Here is a 22,420-nt window from a genome sequence, read left to right on the forward strand (position 1 = left end):
ATCCTCTTATCTTCAATTAGAGCCAATACCACAAGATGGCAGTATTGAACAGAAAGTGCAGCAGCCCACTCCCCTTGGCATTGAGTGGAAAGGGCCTTTCCTGGCAACTATATGAACAAATCAAGCTGCTGATATTGACTAATGTCTGCTACAGTGTAGGCCACATGTAGCAGTAGCTATTACAGCCTTTTAAAGATATAAGTTCAAAGCATCACACTACAACCTACTAATGTTTGCTCTTTAATGTGTCACAGTAGTTCGCCATTTTTTACAAGTCGTGCTTTGGCTCAAATCGAGCACTGCTGTTTGCACTTCTGCACAAGCATTTTATATTCTGAATATTTGATTTTCTCGGATGAACTGCCAAAACATTTTTCCTAGTGATAAAATTTTGGAAGCAGCCTTGACAAACTGCTGAAACTGAGCCAATCACACAGTGCACTACTTTGTTTACCTTAGTGGGATATGTTAAATAAAAGTAGCCTATCTGTTGTGTCTCAATAGCTGCACCTTGAAGCCAAGATAAATCTTGTTGAGATCAAAGCTCAGAGCAGTGGCCAGCAGTCAGCTTTACCGATTTTAATGAGCCTTAAATCATATTTTTTAGTCCAGTAATGAGGCCGAGGGTGTACTAGCTTCCAGGCTCTTGTGACAGTCTACAGCTAGCAACCCTGACATACTGAGTGATGATTAGCTCTAGCATTGTGCAGCAATGACTCATCATTTTTCATTTCTTTCTGAAAAAATCATAGAGGCTCTTTGGATCCTGATACATTGATTCAACACAGATCAAAGCCAATGCAACAGCATGATAACTTTAATGAGAGCTTGATGAAAACCTATGGCCCCCTATAGTGAAATGACATCACTGTACGTTCACTCTGAGACATTTTTGAAGTAGAATAAGCCAAACTATGATCATGAGCCCCTGAGTTAATCTATTACAGCTGTTCTGACTGTTTTAAGGAATTAAAATATCAAAATCAGTAAACCACCGAGCTTCCTCTTTTGTTTACGAGTGGATTTGATTAACCTGCTCACACTGTAAAAATAAATATCAAAATTAAGCTCTGATCCGCCATCTGCTATTTCTCCAGCTTTCCTAAACACGGCAATCTCCTCAATCCCTTATCCCTTCTGACAGGTCTTCTTATCTTCTCCTCTTAATCTGGGAATTAATCAGGGGGACTATGTGACTGCAGTGAGAGCTGCCGTCTCCCAGGGACTGGCTGGAATTTGAAGCTGTGGGTGTGGAAAGTGTTTCTGATGGCTTTCTGCATTCTTCTATTGGAACCACATGTTAGTGGCTCTCAGGAAACTCCGGCACAGACTTAGGGAAAGGCAGCTAATCCGCCCCTGCATCGCCGTCAAGGCGAAGCAGGCAAAGACAAAGGGGAGCCAATATATTCCCCTGAAAGCCATGCACACTCCCGGGGAGTGAGTTCAGCTTGGCGGGGCTTTGTCCCGCAGTGAAACTCTTTTTCTCAATTCACATTCAGTTCTCAGTCTCACAGATTGAAATGTTTGCCAGTTTGACATGAATGCACTGGCATTTAGTAATTCACACCATATGGGATGTACCGTGCAATTCAGTGTTTCCTTGACAATAACATAAATTGTTTGGGGAGATTTTTCTGAAAACAATTATTAGCACGGCATTCAGGATAATGTGAGTATATCTCTGTTACATTCTGCTTGTACACATGGATGCAGAAGAAACTTGACCTTGACCTGGCCTCAGCATACAAAATATGCTCTGAGCCACAGTAATCGATTAAACACCTCACATTGTAGGACATGCATGACAAATACATAATCATCTGTGGTTATCTACTTTATTATCAGTAGTGAAGTGTGGTCACCAGGTTAGTTTTTCCATTATGAACCTGCCACTTTCCCCTGATGCATGGAGTGTAAGTTGAAGTGAAGCCTAGCGGGCTGCACATTCACTCTGTACACTTTCCGCACAGCAGAAACCTTTTTTTTTATGGGATCCACAGCCTGTAAAGTATTTTTACCTCATAACCACATTCCCAGTTATATTTGCATTGCAAACGTGGCTATCGTTTTGCAAAAGAGTCAAGGCTAAAATAATTATAACTGAGATGGTTTTTGTTCATTTTGAAAAAAGAAAAAACAAAGAAAAAGAAAATCCCTCTTCTCCAAAATAGTTTGCTGCTGAATAAGACAGTTAAATTTACATGGAGCCCTTTATTACTCACGCACAACACAACAGACATTAAAAGGGATTAATATGATACATTTTTTACATGCTTAAATAATTTTCCTCTTTGGTCTCAGCACTGTGATGCAAAATAAGAACTCTAAACAAGAACGTTCGTATTAATAGGTTGGGTTTCGTGCAAGATTCTTAAGTTGCCCTTATTGTTTGCAAAATGCCTGTTCCAACATTTCTGAATAGCAACACGTCTCCAAGTTGATTTATATAAATGTTTGGAGGAAATATTCGAGTCAAATCCACAAATGTACATCTGGGATCGTGTATGGGTGACGACTGTAATATGCTGCGGCTCAGTCAGTGCATAATGGGGAGCTGGCGTTATTATGGTCATGTTGGCCAGGAGAGGATGCTGCCTGGTTCTTTGGCTTTCATCCTCAGTGCCACCAGGCCTGTTGGCTTGTATTCGGTCTCGGGGCCCTCGATGGAAGGTGACCCGAGGCCTCCTGGGAAGCCGTGGAGAGAATAGAGACTGTTGATGCCTGGATGGTGAGGCGGGTGATGGTGATGGTGCGGGTGGCTGGAGGATGTGGGCATGCCCATGAAGCCCTGCAGATTACTGTGGGGGTGAGGGTACGGACTCATGCAGGATGAGGGGATAGAGTCAGCCCCTAGGACACAGCCTGCACCTGAACCACCGCCTCCTCCTGAAGCTGCCCCCGGCCACAGATTGCCCTGCATCTGGATACGGAGAAATTTAGAACAATATCAGCAAAAGTTTTAATATTGTTCAGTCCTGTAACGTGAAAAAAATGCAATTTCTCAGCAAGTTCTATAATGTTAAGTTTACTACTACAACATGCATGCCATGTGAGAGCTACATTGGCCTACCTGGTATGCGTCATGGCGAGGAAGAAGAGAAATGTCATATGTAGCAGCAAAGTGGTTGCGAACCTCCTGGATCTTCCCATAGCGTTCTCGTTTCCTCCATTTGGCTCTGCGATTTTGGAACCAAACCTTTTAAAAAATAAAATATATTATAACACAAAAAAGTATAACAGTAAATTTCCAGAAGACAATTTTTTGTTTGGGCTTTATACTTTCTTCTGATTACATTTAGAAAATAAAAAAGGTGTCAACTGTGATGGAGTTGCCCTGGCATACCTGAACCCGAGCCTCAGTGAGCTCCGTCCGCAGCGCCAGCTGCTCCCGGGCGTACACGTCGGGGTAGTGTGTCTTTTGAAACACTTTCTCCAGCTCCTCAAGCTGAAATGTGCTGAAGGTCGTGCGATTACGTCGCTTCTTGTTTTTGCCAGATAAGTCAATGGAGTCAGCGATAGAATCTCCTTGTAAACCACTGCCTGGCTCTTTGAGCTTGCCACAACAGTCTGTGCCAATCCCAGGATAGCCCATGGTTTTCGGAGTGCCTTTGTCCCGAACTGAAGCAAGGCAGGAAAATGCAAAGGAAAAGTTACACATCCACCAAAATAAATATACAATCGTATACAAATTCTAACAGTTTTTTCTAAGTCAATCTGCGTCAATATACACTGTAATTTAATCATTTGAGACTATCATTGCCTGAAGATACAGCTTAAATTTATTTTTATGGAATGCTAAATTTGATTTCGATTTTATAATTGTTTAAGTATAAACCTCTACAAACATAATGAATGATCTGTTTGTTTTGCTGCTGCTCATTTTCGCCTTTATGACCTGTTGGTCATAAAGAGTTGATTTTGTGTAGTTTCCTTTTTCTTTTCACGTAGTTTATACAAAGTTGCTGAAGGGTTTGTGCATTCCCTCGTGCAAAGAAACAGAGATGAGCAATCCTTTTTTAACCAGCACAGCTCACCTGGAAATAGCTTTGGCCCACATGGGCATATTTTAAAATCAACACACTGCAAAAACACAAATTGTGTATTACATCAAAAGTTTTATTTGTGATGTATGTGACAATTTTCTCAGTTTGATTCCCAAATTATACTAAAAACTGTGAGCCGCCGGAGAAAAGCTATATGCAGACAAGCCACATTTAGGCAGAAAATACTCAAAGAGTTGGCTAAACTTTAACCTGCTGATTTAAATATGCAGGAAAAAAAAAAGACATTTTCAGGGTTGCCTACACTTGATAAGAACTAGTTGAAATATGTCACATATATCTCAAGAGAGGAATTAAGTGTTCTATTCAGTGTTATTTATAAAGCAGCAATACACAGCAAGTCCCCTCCAGGTTCTCTATATTGCAAGGTAAAGACCCTACAAGAGTAGAGAAAATCTAACACAAACACAAATTCTTTATCTGTTAAAGCACATGATTGTTTTGGACTAATTCTATATATTCTGCCATTTACATTCAGGAGTGAGGGGAAATCTCAAAGCGTTACTTTCCTTCCTGTTAACAGACCATGGAAAGGGCTTCTCCTGCAGTGTTTGGATGTTGTTGTCCAAGTTCATTATGTTTAACCCTGAGCTTCGAAACAAAACCACTTTCCATCTTTCAGGAGGCACTCACTCACTCTGGGCAGCCGAAACACTACTTTGCTGTGCTCTTAATTCAATATGGGGCCCAACAGAGAACACTCTTTATTGCAACATTAATTTCCTCATGTCCATTAGTTCCAACCTTACACCACATGCTGAAAATATACTCAACTGCACGAAAAAAGGGGGCATTGAGCTTTTACCTTGTCAAGCACCCATATCCGCTATGACTATACTCAAGTGTAATTGGAGATCTATATGAAATGCAGAAAAAGGGAAAAAGGAGATAAGTTCAAAATGAAAAGGCAGGAATATCATGCTGCAAGCACGATGGGCTGTTGTTTTTTTGTGACTGTGGAAACTTAAATGGCATTTTTCCAGGCATCTTGCTATGGATTTCAATGTTTTAAATTTGTTTTAAATTTGCACAAAATTTTACTCCAAGGTTTTAAAATATTCTGAATTTGTTCAATTCTGAATAGAGAATCTTTATTAGCCGCGATTTGTTTAGTAAGTTAATAAGTTGTATAGTTAATATGTTAAGTTATTATAGCAGAGTATCTGTGGAGTATAAGCAGGTTAAACACGATTACAAAAAAATAAAGGTGTGTGTGGCATATTTCTGGGGAGTAAAGTATGAATAATAAAAAAAATGTTGTGCCTGTGCATGCAGTTTATCTAAAAAACTGAACTGTGGAAGCTACAGACGCAAACACAAAAAACAGACGTATAGAAAATGAGTGTCAACGAGTATAATAAATACAAAAACAACGTGCAATCATTAAAACAGAATTTTTCTCTTTTCACTAAAAGAATTTACATCTTCCAAAAAACAAATGAAAGAAAGAAAAGCAAAAAAAGGGACTGCTTTTCAGAATCGTTGGGTGTTTTTCTTTATAGTATTTTAAAATTTTAATATTTCAGTGCCCGACGATAAAGCTTGTTGTGAACCGTTGCCCCACTAATTAAAACTGAATTTTATTATAAAAATTGAGCAATTCCTTGTTGGAAAATAAAGATCGGCTAATCACCATAACTGAGTTAAAATCCGACCATTCTATTTCTTTTTTTCAACTTTTGTAGTTTTAGATTGCGGAAAAACAAAAACTATTGCAAACCAAAGTAAAAAGGGGGTTTTTTGCGTTAAACTTTCCTCTCATTGTAGACGAAACAGGAAGACGCGTCTGCTTTTGAAAGGACAAAAGAGAAAACGTAAAAACGCACAAAGATCCACACGCGCGCATGTATTCTGCACGTACATGCCCGGGTTTACACACTCGCACCGATAAGCATTAAACTGCAAAATAAATCAAACTGATTCAATAGTTATGAGTGCAAATCTTGCGCGTGTCTGTGCGCAAGTGTGTGTACACACGAGATAAAGGCAGAAAAGCAAAAGGGGAAGCATGCACACCTCATTTTCCTTGAGCAAGAACTAAAATAAAAGTTAATTTCGAAAGAAGCCGGCTGATATTATCGTGTTATTATAAGTAATTGTGTAAAAGAAAATCTAATGAATGTCTTCGCTGTCTTTGGCATTAACTTGAATGAAACTGATGTATATTATTCTGGACACTGATATAACAAGAAGCTTATCGGGGCTGATATCCTCTGCTGCTTTGCAGAATCATCAGCACCAATAAACAAAGTGAAAGACCACATCATTTCTTCAGGCTTCAGTTTAACATATACAGCGGTTGCTTTCCTTCCCAAGATGGACATTTGTGGGCGATCGTGTCTGACATTTGTGCAACTCCGTGCTTGCAAAACAAAGTCAGTTCTGTTTTGTGTGACCAAACAAGTCTGCAAAAGAAGGAGAAACTGAAAGAGTGAGCGTCTGCAAAAATACAGAGATACCAAGCTGAGTGCTGGCATGAAAAGAAGAGTAGTGGTCTAATGACACACCCAACTTGCTGTTAGGCTGACCTTTAACCTCTGCAACTTTACATCAAGGACTGTTAAGTGAAAAAAGAAAACTTGATGACATTTTTACTGCAACCACACTTTTCTTTGCATAAATGCACTTTTGTTTTATTTTTATTACTATATGAAAAGTACACAAAATACAGCATACTAAAAATAATTTGCAAAAAGGATCCACTGAATTGAATAACGAGAAAAAGCGAAAAATGATTCTCATATTTGATTTTCCCCATTTGATATATTTTTTTCAACCAGTTGCCACGTGAATGGCAACTGGTTGAAGCATTTTCTTGAGAAAAGCCTAAGTTACAAAAATAAATAAATACATAAGAAGGGGGAGGGGGGTGCATATCAAACGTAAAATACTTTTAATGATTCTTGTTTGATCCAAAGCCCGCTATCAAGCTACTGTACTTTGTTTTTAGTTAAAATTGAGATAGTTAAGACACAGCAAATTCCAGTAAATGTTCACTTTTAATTGTAGTAGAGGTATGGATGTAATTGCTACTGCCACTTTCTTTCTTAACTCAAAACCTCTTTAACTCACCGTCCGTGTTGTTCTCATAAAACGACGGTTTGCCGCTTATTGCCACCCCTTTCTGGTCCTGGTTGATACAGTCCAAGAACTTGCTGTGTTTGGACGGTGAACCGGGCGGGTTCGCTGGAGAAGCGCCGTGCGTAAAGTCCACCGCAGCATCACCAAACCTCCCCATTGCGGTCGCGTAGAGATCCCCTCTCAGGCTGAGACGGTGAGGAAGAGGAGGAGGAGGAAGGTGCGATTTCTGGAGCTCATCACAGGGGAGAAAGGAGCTGGAGCCGCCGTGCTCGAGTCCCGGAGAGTTTGTTGGCGTCCTCCTGCTGGTCTGCGAAGAGAAAGGCAAACAGCTCTCCGTCTCCATCTTACGGGTCCAGCAGGCTGTGTCGACAACAGCAACTGGGTGCTGTTAACGTGGGCGCCCGAGTGAGAGATTTTTTTTCTCCTCTATGTTCATGTCAAGTGGGTGGGATTTAACAGATCAGAAACAAAGACCCGTGAAACCGGGACTGATCGTGCGCGCGCACATGTTTGTTTACGTGTGTGTGTGTGTGTGTGTGTGTGTGTGTGTGTGTGTGTTTGTGTGTGTGTGCGAGAGACAGACAGAGACAGAGAGCGAGAGGGCGAGAGAGAGCAAGACAGAGAGAGAGAAAAAGAGAGAGGGGGGGGGGAGAGAGAGCGTGTCTCCACAAGTCTGACATAATCCGCCAAAAATTCAATCACTTGTGGTTTCTGTCCTTCCAATTAAGCATTTAATTCCTGTTTCATATATTGTCACGACCCTAATCACGAAATCAAGCGAGACAGGAGAGGCAGGCATCAGACGGTGTTTTACGCACAGAAAAGTGACAAGATAAAAAAAATAATAACGATAAAAATGGCGGATGTCATAACTCTGCCCGCTGGTTCTTTATTTCATTGAACTTTATTTTTTTCATTCTAATGTATATGTTATATGCATTAAAATTATATATAGCCTATTATCATTCTGATCTATATGAAAAACATGCATAAAGTATTAAACACGTAGGTTATTTTTTGTACATCCTATTGATGATACATATATAAGCTTGTCCTGTGACAGAAAAAGTGATATATATCTAATAAGAAATAAAAGAAATAAAAGAAAAAATTGCATTCGCTGTTTTGTGACATTTATTTGTGATATTAAAATGACTTTTAACCAATGGGGAAAAACGCTAGTGTTGTTCTTGGTGTTTGCGGTGTCCATTCAAATGAATACCGACATGTTGGGACGATAAAATTGTTATAAATGATCAAATACGATAATTAATAATAAAAACATTAAAGGTAGTATTTTTTCCCACTGTGATAACCTCTTTTTTTTTTTTTTTTTTTTTTTTGCTTTTTTTTAATAGATCATCAAAATTATGATGTTCATTAAAAATACGCAGTCAGTGACTACAAATGTTATAAACATATATTAAAGACTACATCCCCTTTGCAGGAGCTCGTTTGTAAAGGACGGGATTTTAGAGGCGGTATGAAATGCTTTTTTTTTTTTTTTTTACCGCAAGAACATTTCTAACCCACTTACTAAATAGGAGCAGAAAAAAACTCAATAAGCAGCCATCTCAGAAACCCAGTAATCGGTCGAAATATCGGTAGCTAATTGTTACCGTAGAAGTCAGACAGATTAAATGCAAAATACCAAGTTTGTTAGTGTGCATGAGTGATGTGTCTTTACAGTGTCGTTCTCCTCTAAACTATGATGCCGAGTTCCTGCGGCTGTGCTAAATAATAGTGAAAGAAATAATAAAAACAAAACTATATTTATGAGGCTCATAACATTTCCCTGCTCACACACAGTTTTAATTATGCCATTTTATTCTTAGATTTTTCCATTCTTTTCTTCTTTTTGTCCTGTTACTTGAAATTACGTGACATCTGTTTTAATAAAAGTCTTCTAATATAAAACAACGATATCAAAAATAAGGTTATAAAATTATATTTTGTGCACTAGATCAATGTTTCATTTTTGCCCTTCAGATAAAAACATCCTCAGAAAGAGTTAGACTCAGCATTAACTGAAAAGGCTTTTTGATTAACACCTTATCTCTGATCTAGACAAACCTCATGTAAACATTGTGCACTTACCAGGTTCTGACAGGGTGCTGTTGGGTTTGGGGACATCTCTCTGGATACCTGAGGCCTCACGCGGCTCCAATAGATGGACAAGTGTGTAAACAAGGGTCCATTTGGCCTGAGAGGTCACACGAGCTCCTTTCAATTCCAGTTTGAGCTCCTTAACGTCAGCGTATCCACCTTCCACGCTGCAGATCTGAGTGTGGGGAATTCTCTGAAGAAAGAAATTTGCTCACAAAGTGAGTTACAAAAAAAATGAAAGAAAATCTGAGAAAACTTGCAATTCTTTCTGTAAAAAGAAAAAAACCCAAATGAGCCAAATGACTCAATGCGAAATGTAACAATTACCGCCCATTATGCAGTGTGCAGATGATAAAAAATTAGCTTCCTCCCTTACCCATTCTCTCACAAAAACTGTGTTTCTAGAACAAAACAAAACTTTTTTCTGGACTCGAATAGCTAAGACAATGCTGCTTGTATTAAAAAGAAGAGCCCCTTAATGTTTAAAATGATTAGTGACCTTAGATATAAGGCATAATGACATTTATGAGTAACATGACTTAGATTAACATGTGTGGGTCAGTCGAGTTGTCATGTTAATCACCACCACAGTGCCACCTTTTATCCTCCCACACTCTAAGTGTGTTCCTCCTCATAAATTTAAGCTTAGGTGTTGCCTGCTTGTCTGGCTGATCACCATTAAAAACCTCTTAACACCGTTAGAGGTGTACAAGTTTTAAGATGTACACATTGCAGGCCACATATATATGTTCCTCAAATCTCGTGACAAGCATGCCCTCAGTGGCCCGAGGCAGCAGAGCACTCTTTCACAGACCCAGCTGAGTAAATGCATTCCAGAAATGTGGGCAAGAGGAAGAAGGACCACGCTATGATCTCTGAGCTGCCCCAGGTTACAGTGTTTATATGAATATTGCATCAAGAGAGCACAAGATGTAGTGGATTATGCGGGTATGTTAGATTTGTTGAGGAATCAAGATCTTCTTTAGGTCTATATAGACGTTCATGTGTGCTGTGGCTTGGCTAATTAACCTTGGTGGTGAGGAGGATCCATTCATTCATCCACTTAAAGCTCCTACTTTTAGACTAAAGTAGATGTTGAAATCCCAGCCTTCAACCAAACAATGTACTTTTTTATTATTAAACGAGCACATTATGTGCAATTCTGAGTAAATCAGACAGATATGTATGTATGTAAGTATGTGTTGGTTAAAAACAGCGAAATGGCAGAAAATAGCATCAACTCTCTCTGTATATGACATGACCAGCACCGCTCACTACTCCCTGCGGTCTTAAACCCTTGTCCTCCAAGTCTGTCCTGGGCATGACCCTGTACAGGAAATCAGTTCAGCCTGTTGGGAGTCCTACAACCCCCCCCACCCCACCCCTCATAGCCTCCTTCCACTGCCTTCCCAGCTCTGGGCACAGACAGGGAGGATAAAGGTGACCCTGCACTCTCACTGCACACTGTGCAGCCCTCAAGCTAAAGTCACTTCCACTACATCCTCTTTCTCTCTGGTTGTCAGTCTACAGGGCAACCTGTGACACCTTACATCCTCTAGCTTACACACACACACACACACACACACACACACACACACACACACACACACACACGCATGCACCCGCACAAATGTAATGGTCTGATGAGTAAAATAATCAGGCTTTAAATCCTTTAAAACGTTCATGCAATAATTTATCAGTGCAATGACTACAGTTTGTCACATGACAAACCCCCCCCCCACACACACGTGCGTGCAAACGCACCCCACCCCTCCCCACTCCAAAAGCAATGGAAGATGGAGGGGTTGCTGCGATCCACCTGCCAGATGAATACCATCTCAGACTGCTAGAATGAAGTACAGCTTTGGCTGTCTTTGTCCGGGTATCAGTGCCTGGGGCCTTTCCTCTCACGTTCGGGGTGGCGATTCAACCTGAGGTTTGCATTAGAATAGGAGAAGGATAGCTAATTTAATTAGGCACCATGAATGCACAGAGATGATCCCATATGCAGAGCCGGGGCTCCTCTCAGAGGCCTCCCTCACATCCTCCAGTCTATGTCCAGAAGCTGTAGAGCCAGCTGAGGCTAAGATTGACAGCTGCCGACCTTGGGGTCAGTTGGGTAGAGAGGTGCATTATGGGAAGCTAAAGCTTAAGTTGGTGTGCTATAGTGGTGCTTGTTTGGGGAGTGGGGGGTGAAGGAAAATGGGAAGTAGGACTGCTGTCCTCTCTCTGACCTCATGTGAGGCGTCATAGTGCACATTGGAACCCAGTGAGTGTTAGCAGCAAAAAGAAGGACCCACAGCCACAACACACAGCAGAAGATCTGTCCACATTAGTAATGAAGGGACACAGACTTACAGTGACGAATAAACCATACATGTTTTGTTTTGTTTTTTGTTTTGTTTTGTTTTTCTATTGAATTTCTGTTGAAATTTGATTGCATGAAACAAAACTATTTTCCATAGAACTTTGCAGGAGCATAAATCGCTGAACAGAAACGTTTTTTCCATGCTTCTCCGCTACAAAGATCAGCTCATACTAAACTGCTCAGTCAGCCCCCTGATGATTCTCAAACCAGAAGACACCGTGTGACAGTCTGCACTGACAAATAGTGCAACATTTCAGAACTAATCAGAATGGAAATTGGCATTAATATGACTAATTTATCAATCAATCAATAAATAAACAAAATAAAAAGACTTGCTGCAACATCTGCTCAGTGTTCTCTCTGTGTTTTAGAAATGAGGGATTTCTTGATTCAAATTCAAGGCAGAACTACCATAAAGGTCTATATAGGCCACAACAGGAATACTACAGTTAATGAAAATTCTTAGTTTTGTCAGTTTAAAATAATAATAATCATAATAAGAACTTTTATGTTATTCATTTGTAGCTTTTTGGTGCAAATGCACAAAGGAACCAGTCTCTAACAGGCCTAGTTTAACCAAAAATCCTTGATGTTATCTGGAACATTTGCAGCTGAAGAGTGCAGTCATGCAACAAGCTAAAGGCCCCTTGCAGGCGTTAGCTTCAACTCTAACATCTCAGCACTTTAAAAGGAGCATTTAACATCCTCTCTATATCGGTCATGAATGAGGAGGCTCGCTCTGCACAGTAGCGCAGACACAGAAATGCTGTGTGTGTCCGGCAACATGGCGTTATGAAAGCGCAGTCTGTCGCGATAAATGCCTCCCTGCTCTGAGTGGCTTAATGAAGGACAGACCGGTACAGCCTCACTCTGCACAATCTCCAGGAATCCGTAAACATGCACCTTAGCAAAACCATCTGGATGTATCGGCAAGGCCTCGATACAGCGGACACACGCCAGAGCTAAAAATAAATAATCCCTAAATGCGTTTAAAAGCAGGCTGGGGACTGTTGGCAAAGCGGCTCTGATAGGCGGTGACGCATGCGTAACGGAGACTGAAAAATAGCCTGCAATTTCCCCTAAAACAAATCTGGGTCGTTTGTCAAGTGTCAATTTATGTAGCCGCATATCAATTCTTATTCTTATGATTTAAATGGATACTTTGCTACTCTCAGCTGGTCCATTTTCCCCGAATGAAGTCAAACATAAACTAGCAGACAATCAACGTCACAGGTTAAAATAAGCATTGGATTAGAAATGGTCAATAAGGCTGTTTCCTTGATGTTGATGGATTTTTTTCTGTAGATTTGCGTCTGATATTTTTTTTTATTTTTTTTGCTTTGACCGTTCCTGGACAAGTTTTTTTGGGTTAGCCTTTTTTTGAGGTAATGGTTTATTTCTGGGGGAAATATATAATATAGGCCCAACATTGGACAAATTGCTCCTACGTGATGGCTCCTGAGGTGAGCAGCCCAAATTTGATTGATGCTGGTTTTGTAGATTTATAAAATCTACCCACGACCCAGAGTCTCGGAATTGAATTAGATGTGGTGACCAGCAAAGAACCGCACGGACTGGAGATCATGGGATTTTCATTATCCAGAGCCAGAAGACAGGAACCTCCCCAGGTCCTCCTGTCCTGCAGACACTGCGGGTTTCCGGTGAGATGATGATTAAAAGGGTCCAGATAACCGGTGCTGCTCAGTCTGGAAAGGGATAAACAGAGCGGAGAAATCAATGTCAAGTAGGCACATGAGTTTTAAAAATATGTAGGTCTAAATAAAATAGTTTTTAAAATGCATATGCAAATCCTGACGATGACAAAGGGAAGCATGAAGCCGTTTGTTTTTGCGTCACTTCACTTCTGTGACATTGAAATAAAATCGCTGCTTTAATACAGAACTCCAAAGTTGATTTTTAGAGACGTTTTTTATATTCATCATTTCTTTGAAGACGAAGAAGAAATTAAAACGTATTTTCTCACGTGTACGAACGTCTGCTTTAGATATTTAAAAAAATATTTATGGTAAGTTGTATTTTTTAAAAGAAAATCGGTAATAGAAAGAAGAAAAAGGTTTATTTTAGTTTTATTTTTTGTTTTCCTTTTTTAAAAACATATTTTCGTTGCGCAATAATGAATTGTGACATAACCAAAGAAAAATAATTTATTTCTATTTATTTATAGAGTTCAATTTTTGTAAAGAAAAAGAATAATATATATATATGTAAAAAAAAAAAAATGCCAAATACATTTAAACGAACGAAATGAGATATTTACACTGGAGTGACGCTGGAATTTAGTTAAATTAATTATGAAACTGCACGAAAACAAAATAGAAGTTATTCAGCAAACACTTAATGGTCAAGTCTGTGCAGATTACAACATCGAAAACATTTCTTATTATTTTTTCCTTCATTGTTTTTTATTTAAATCAATATAAAATAATTTGTTCTATAGAAATAATTTAAGATGACTTTACGCATCTGTGCGGCTCTATTTGACGGAGAACGCCAAATAGCTGTGTTGATTTTTATTGAGTTAATGTTCCTCGTCTCATCCTCCTCTTCTTCTTCTTTTTCAAGATCGCAGCCTCCATTTTACTGTGTGACAGGTCTGTAATCCTGAGGCTCCAGACAGGACCTGCGGGTTTGGCAGCGGCTTCCGTCTCCAACGCATCAAATGAGAAAACTCCTGACGCACAGGAGGTCTCCGGTAGCCCAAAATCTTTCTCACATTTTTGGAAGAAACCTGTCAGCTATATATTCTGGATAAATACTTATAAAAGTCTCCAGAAGAAGAACACGAGTTTTTTCTTTTTTTTCTTTTTTTTTTCACGGAGCGTCTCTCAATAAATCACCATTTTTTGGGAGTTCAGCTCAGGGAAGGGTTGACAGCTGCAAAAATGATAACCAATTAAACGTGATAATATTTCTCTGTTGCTGTGTTAGACTATAATAGCATACTTAAAGAGGTTTTACCAAGACTGAAGATGTGATATCGTCCTCCAAGGATAGATAGACAGATAGATAGATAGATAGATAGATAGATAGATAGATAGATAGATAGATAGATAGATAGATAGATAGACAGATAGATAGATAGATAGATAGATAGACAGATAGATAGATAGATAGACAGATAGATAGATAGATAGATAGACAGATAGACAGATAGATAGATAGATAGATAGACAGATAGATAGATAGATAGATAGATAGATAGATAGATAGGAAATGTTGCCTGATAACAAACATTCAAGTGAACAATTCAAACTGATGAAAAACTGGAAAAAAACAAAAAAACAAAACAATTTTAATCAATTTTTCCATGGAACCTTTTAAAAAAAAAAATCAATTCATAATAATCAGATTAGAGAGCAGAGTTCGCTGTCTTGATGAAATATATATATTATACTGATGAAATATTGATGAAAATATAGTTCTGATTTAAGTCAGAAAACAATCAGTTCCTATATCTGCTGAATTCCAAACCCCCTGGTGCAGCGCAGCCCTTTGTTCCTGTCCAATCAGATACAGCTGTACAAGCCAAACTCCACAGGGATAGCGGAGGTCAACCTCCCAGCGGATGCTCTGGCCCATCCTGCTACTGGTGCCCCGAGGGCCTGGGCACAGTGCACGACCCCCAAGACAGCCACCCAGACACATCATTCAGCTACTGAGTTCACTGAAGCCAACATGGTGGCTCTAGCTTTTTGTGTCAGCTCTGACTCAAACACTTTGACATTTCCTTTTATTGTGTGTCAGAAGATGCTGCAGATCAACATACATGACATGCAGTGGACACAGAGATTCACACTCTTACATTTTCCCTTCTCCAACCTGGAAAAGATTACTTAAAAGGGGATCTTTTTCCATCAATGCACAAAGTCATCACCGTGTAACCTGAGCGAAAGGCTTCATGCAGGTGAAAGTGGTCCTGTTTTTTCTCAACAGATGGCTTCCAGAGAAGGATGAGTCCTTAAAGGAAAAGAACTGTGACACATCTGAATCAGACTGTCACAGCTCTGCCGGGGAAGAACAGACCAGCGTGGCAAATTAGACTGAGTGGAGTTCCACCAAAAAGGACATCTGAGAATTCTGCCTGTTTATAAAGAGAAAAAGCAAATGACCTTGGGGGCTGAAGTGGCTGGATAGAAAATAAACTGTTTGGAATTACTCTGCACATTGAGGAATAGAAAGCAGCTGCAAAAATCTGAACTTACTCACTTGATTTCTCAGTGATTTGGAAAAGCTTTCAGCGGGCATATTACACTAACCTCTAGGCTTAAAGTGCAAAAGCATGAATCGTAATGTTTTCAACATGTTCTCCACATTCTTAAAGCATATAAATTGTGCTGCTGGTGTTCCAAGGTATGCTCAAATAGGGGTTTTTTGCGTTGAAATGTAGGGAAACAGCCCCGCTACAGACAAAAATAAAATAAAACTAGCTGGTGCAAAACTCAGATAATTTGAGTTACGTGACAATGGAGCAGCAAAGTTTAAGGGGTTTAGGTAATGATAATGAAAGCTGCCGTGGGTGAGTGGTGCTCGAGCAGTCCAGTGAATGACACACTGGAGGCTACGCTTGCACCAAGTTTCAGAAAATCTAATTTATGGCCACTTCGCAGCAGCTGGATTTGCACTTCCGACCAGGGGATACTATTACCAAACACCACGGAGAAGGCTGATGGATATGCAGGACGTAGGAGTCTTGGTCTTGTTATTTTGCCTTTTTCTGACACACAAATACACTGTATATTTACAGAGACATCCACTCGAGCACACACATGCTCACGAAAGTGCACGCTTGTCTAAAGGTTATGACACTGCGACGTATTTTGTGCACTTTTAAATCGAGGTAATGATTCGATTTGAATTTTTCCCATTAAATATCCTTGCTTGTACTTTCCCCACTATGTGTAACTAAATTCTCAGTAAGTGGGTGGCACTGAAAAGGAAACAGCACATATTTATATGCAATATGTCTCACTGAGTAATTTAGAACTAAGTAACCTAGAAAGACTTAAAGCCTGACAGCTACAACATTAACCTGCAGTAACACTTAGATCTGTGTTCTGGCGCTACCCTAATGTCTATAAATTGAAGACTGACTTTGAAGTCTGAAACGTACTAAAAACTATCACTGTTTAGTGCTATTTGGTGAAGAATATGACCTTTTTTTCTTCCTCTATTCATTACTCAGGGAAATTTGACAGTGCTGATTATAGGTATGAGTACTTTTTAGTCCAGTCCATAAAAATATTGACTCTGTGCACAGAGAAAAATCAATGGTGTATCACAGTAAGGATTTTAAGCCCTGCCATGGAAAGTCTAGTCAGCTGTGACCATAATTTGTTCCCTGAGATCCACCGGTCACTGCCTCTGTGAGAGTGTAATCTTACAATAGTCCTTTCTAAGTTTGACAGTGTTGTTCTCCAAGAATAAGATGTATCGCCGACACTAAATTTATTATCCGGTGTGCTGAGGTTTATAAGTTTGTTGATCAGATAATCCCAAAAAGACATGTACACTCATCATTTAGAGACTCAGATTTCAAATTTTCAAAAAACTTCACTCCTCAAAGCAACAGTTGTTGCAGTTTTGGACTGGTTAATCCTCAGTGTCTTCAGTGGTACTTTTAGTCTGATGGTTTGTTGGTGTAGTGTGGAAAACAAACCCGCTTCACTACATATTTGTCAAAGGTCATTTCACGAATGCTAGGCTAGTGGAAATGACCACTGTGCTCTCGGTTTGGAGACCTGACAATGAACTCAGAAAGGTCAGCCACCCCCCAGACAGCTTCCCCTCTGGCCTCCAGTCTCCACTATCCAGTCATTGCCTGGGGACCAATCACCCCGGCTGCCCTCTCTGTCTCTCTTTCCCCCTTTTCCTTCTTGTTCGCTATCTGTCTCCCTCACTCTCACTCTTGCAGTCCCTCTTTCTCTCATTTTCTCTCTCTCCAGGCTCTCTTCACTTAGTCCTTTCAAGAGCTCCCTGTGTCACCAGACTGATTAAAACAAACACTGACCCTATTTTGCTATCTAATCCAATTGTGCTCTTTTTCTTCTCACCGGCCCTGGAGCACGCAGAGTATTAGGTGTCCTGGGAGCCACAGGGCCCCCTTCTGTGAATGATCTTAGATTTCAAACACTCAGGAACATCACATATGGTGGGCAAAGAGTAAATAAAGTCTTATTAAAATCCATTTTAGCACTCATGTAAACAGGATTTCGCGTGTATCTTTAGTGGGATTCTTTCATTGTTGTAGTTGGTGAAACTGTGCCTGACTGTGTACACTTGCATGGTTAGTTGTTGACTGAGGTAAATGTAATGAGATTCAAGTCAGGGTTTGAGCCCTGCTGGTGAGGTTTGTTGAGAAAAGACTGCTGCATATTGTTTTATTAATAAGGGCATGTTGGTCTCAGGTCAGGGCTTTACCTTTGACCCTAAGGAAAAGACTACAGAGAACCAGCTTTTGAGAGTCAAACAGGCCACTGTGCTCATTGAAGTCTGTGTGTGTCCATGAGCTTTAACAAACCATTACATTTTAGGACACTAGTAACTCTTATCGCCTTACTTTTAGGACTTGATGTATAAATTTGCTACTTGTTCTGTGGAGTTCCTTGCTCTTTAACTATGGTGTCAGAAAATATTTCTTACACATGAAAGCTATTTGACTTTTTTAGTTAAATTAATTTTATGCTATCTATAGAGACAGCCTAGGAGTGCTGTTTGTTTTGTTTGGCTAGCTTCAGTGCTATTGTAGATATTAGATATTGCTGTGGATTTTAATCATCGTGCTCTGAAACACAAAATGAGTCTTCGCAGTCAGCTGGAGCATTAAGAGCCACGTCACAGTAAAGTAAAACAGGGTTTATGTGCATGGAAATACTGTGAGATCAAGGTAGTCCATCTCACCGAGCAGCATGCAGCTTGTGTCTCCAGCTGTTGGGAGCCAGCAGCAACATGCTGACACTTTAAAATGGGTGGACTTTCAAGCTTCAATTTCATTACATCAGATCATCATCCACAGTGACATTAATGATACCATCTAGTGGCGATCAACAGTTATGTCAACTATAATTTAATGTCTTTTCATTTCACCATTCATTCTGTGCTTGAGGGCTAGCATGAGCTACTGCACTTTACCTTGGTTTAAAATATAAACATTGGACTTTTGAGTTTATTGCACTGATTCAGGAGCTTTACTTAGACATTACATATTAAGAGGTTACATGGCTTAATGTGTTACAATTACTCTTTTCTGAAATATGTTTAGTTTCACCTTTAATAGATTTCACTGGTTATACTGTTTTATTACATTTTCAGATCAGCCCTGTTACTAGTAATGAAGTGAGTTTTTTTAAAATCACTCTACTGTATCTTTATTTTGTCTTTTACACGTTCATATCCGGTAAATATGTATAACATAGTTGTGTTAAATGTTAAACACAGAATGTGCCTTCACACACTTAAGTAACGATGAAATTATATCATCAAAATTCTGCAACTCCAAATTATTTTGCTCTTAAGGTTGGCTCATATATCGAGAGCTGAGAGTGTAACAAGCATGCAGCCAGACAAATGGCCTGTCAAACAGGCACCTTCACTGTATGGAAACCAGCTTTGATTATAGCCAGAAAGTCTTTCGTGGGCTTTGTGAATTATGGCCAATTACCTTTACTCTCTTATAATAATCATTTGTTTTCCCTACTGTCACAAGCAGGACCTTGGAGTTGCTATTACCTAAAGCTTCAGTAGGCGACTACAGGTTGAAATATACGGCCATAATCATTCCCACTAATGGTCGTGCAGCTCAAAGCAAAGGCAGTATTTTTTTTTCTTACAGAACCCTGAACTGTACATCAAACTCAGGGACCAGCAGGATTTTATGGCCAGGTCATTTCTCCCTTTACTCTGTTGTTTATGGTTTTAATGGCAGACTGTTGCCAGCTTTCATGGCTGCAGTGGGTGATTTTAACTCAAAGGCAAAGTGCTGCTGACCCCAAAGTTAAGCATCTTTACAGCAGGAATGACACTCTTGCTTAACCACTTGAATCATTCTGTCAAAGCTGCAGCTTGTGGAATGCATGTCTGAATATAACAGAGTTATAACCAGTATCCAGCTTGGTAAATGAACTGGTACTTATTTGGTGCCTTTCTACTCAATTTGAGCACTCAAAGCTCACACAAATCTCATTTACCCAATCAAACACATTCATACAGTGCTTTTATCTTTATCTAAGCACTTTTATCGAGCATTCACACATTCATCAGGGTCAACATGAGGTTCAGGTTCTTGCCCAAGGATGAAAGGAGGAACTGGAGAACGATCCACTGACCCTCTGATTGGTAGACAACCTGCTCACCCCCACCTTCTTGTTTATTGTTGGTCAAGATGCTAAATAGGAGGAACACTTATCAGTGAGTACTGGTATTCTATTTGATTTCTTCTTTACGATCATATCCACGATGTTATTTAACATTTGGTATTGAGGGCACTATTTGTCTTTACTTTCTAACAGTGTGCATATGTGTGTGCTTGTGTGTGTGTGTGTATCTTCATGTCAAAAAGGGCTGCTAGAGATACCTACTGTGGCAGAAAATTACTGCAAAGATGGTTTTAATTAATTTGTCGGTTGTTAATATGCCTGTATGTGAACAGACTTTGTCAATTTCATGGTGCAGCAACCATGCAGCATCAGCAGCAACACTCACAACGATATTCAGGTGTGTAGTTGAGATCACAATAAACAGTGAGTTTCAAGGCGATAGTGGTCTGACCTGTGAAAACTGAGTGAACGTTAAAGTGAACTCACCCCCACCTTATGAAATTCTCAGCAGACCAGCTTTCTTTAAAAAGCACAGATTACATTTATAGACACTAGAAAGAAAACTGGTGAGAGATATATCTAAAGACCCCGGAACAACTGCTAAGACACTCGTGAATGACAAACCAAGAAAAACAGTTCTGTTGAAGAGACACCTTATAACCAAGCTGAAGCATGCTAAGATTATAGAGAAAGATTATGCATACTCCTCTGGTGAGAAACCTAAACTAAAACTAGAGCTCTTTTGCCACAGAAACATTGCTTATGTTTAGAAAAAGGAAGGGAGAGGCATACAACAGCGTCCCCACAGTGAAGAACAGTGGTAGGAGTGTTATACTATGGGTCTGTGCATAACCTGGCACAGACTTGTGTGTGTGGTCTGTGAGCTCGTTGACTTCTCATTGCTCCATTATCTTTGCTTTTAACCTTTGCAATGGCTTTAAGGTCCAACTACAAAAAAAACACCAGGCTGCAAAAGAGACATCAAGATTTTGCCACCCTGCATTCCAATCAATAAGGAAAGAAGGGGTGAAGAAAACAAATTAAATGAGGTATAAGAAGAGGGTGGGGTGAAGGGGGAGTGAGACAGGAGCGGTGATAATCAATGGCTGCCGCTGTGGGATGACAGCAATGAGGTCGTTTATCTTTGTGAGAGGAAGAGAGGGAGAGAGAGCGACACACAGAGAAGGAGGGGGTCTAATAGACAAACCTGTCTGCTGAGGGAGCTGGAAGCTGGCCAAGCTTTGTGTGAGGGCATCTGAACAACTGCGGTATTTGTCACAGTGACTGTTGGCCTTGTTACTGATGAAGACATGCATCCGAACAAGGACATTGAATCAAGCCAAAGAGGCGGGTACATCAGACATATTCTTGGCTGAAATATGCAGATGAAGCACCCAATTAAAAAAACCCAAAAAAACCAAAACCATTTGTTCATTTCCTACTGCAGCTCTATACGCCTCGTTCACTTGTGTGCACACAAATTTGCTCATTAGTATCATAGCAGATAACAAAACAATGCTCTGCTGTAGCCTTTTCTCCTATTTGAGAATCATTGGGTTTGGTTCTTGTTTTCTGATTATATTACCATATTAATTCCCCTCTAATCCAAGCTTTTTCAGATGCACTTTTTTTGGTCACTATTCCGGCAGTAAACACATTCCTGATTTGAGCTGTAACGTGCTATAATCCCAGAACAGTTTGCAAAAAGGCCTTGAAGCTGGATACTCTGCAAAGCCTGGCATCTAAAGCCTGGCATCTGGTTTTGTTGTAACTGCAAATGGTTTTAGAGATGATGTCTTTGATTTATACTATGGCCATACCTACATGCCATCTTGGTTATTTTGATGGCTTTAGATTTTTTTTCTTTGTCCTTTCCGATTATCCTCATTTCTAAGCTCTGCAGACTTGAAAAAAACAGGCTTTTATTCGCCCATATCTGGGGTACATTTGCTGGTGCTGTCTTGGTTGCCACTCCCTGCTGCAGCCCAGATGGCAGTGAAGCCCTCCCTCCACAGCAGAGGCCTCACCAGCCTGCCTCGACAGCCGGAGAGGAGATGAAGGGAGGAGCGAGGATTACGATGGTAATCGTTCTGAGACATGAGGAGAATTGCGCAAACCTGTGGAAAAACACCAATCAATATTTGAACATTTCTGATGTTGTTGAACAGCAGACTCAATAAACCACTTTAAATCAAACAGTGTTAAAATCATCTCTTGGTGATATTGCATCAATATGTGTAATATTTTCTCAATTCACCCTCCCATTTACTCAACAATGCAGACATAACAGGACACTAGCTATTTAATTACCTAGTTTATCTTTTCACATTGCATGGTGCTTTCACAATTTTAACCAACAGAGGGCACAACAATATCACAGTGGATCTCCCAGAATCATAGAGAACACACTGGTCACTGGTCACTTAATTAAGTAAAACGTCTCAACTGTGCGTTAAGGCAAATATCTAATC

At 39.9% G+C, this 22,420-nt stretch overlaps 1 protein-coding gene across 1 annotated transcript; it reads right to left on the reverse strand.

Annotated features, from left to right (window-relative positions):
- Positions 1–2,032: 2,032 nt before the first annotated feature.
- On the reverse strand, positions 2,033–7,553 carry alx3 (ALX homeobox 3). Its single transcript, XM_025901873.1, has 4 exons — positions 7,134–7,553; positions 3,344–3,618; positions 3,071–3,196; positions 2,033–2,920 (listed from the first exon to the last, which is right to left on the reverse strand). The coding sequence occupies exons 1-4, from the start codon at positions 7,483–7,485 to the stop codon at positions 2,570–2,572; spliced, it is 1,104 nt and encodes a 367-aa protein (XP_025757658.1). The 5' UTR covers positions 7,486–7,553; the 3' UTR covers positions 2,033–2,569.
- Between the last annotated feature and the right edge of the window lie 14,867 nt (positions 7,554–22,420).

This window comes from Oreochromis niloticus, linkage group LG20, assembly GCF_001858045.2.
Source record: "Oreochromis niloticus isolate F11D_XX linkage group LG20, O_niloticus_UMD_NMBU, whole genome shotgun sequence".
NCBI lineage: Eukaryota > Metazoa > Chordata > Actinopteri > Cichliformes > Cichlidae > Oreochromis > Oreochromis niloticus.

Coding starts and splice junctions, on each gene's coding strand:
- alx3 (XM_025901873.1), bottom strand. CDS start 7,485: ATGGAGACGGAGAGCTGTTTGCCTTTCTCTTCGCAGACCAGCAGGAGG. Junction 3,197..3,343: donor TCACTGAGGCTCGGGTTCAG/GTATGCCAGGGC, acceptor ATTTTTTAAAAG/GTTTGGTTCCAAAATCGCAG. Junction 2,921..3,070: donor CTCGCCATGACGCATACCAG/GTAGGCCAATGT, acceptor CTCCGTATCCAG/ATGCAGGGCAATCTGTGGCC.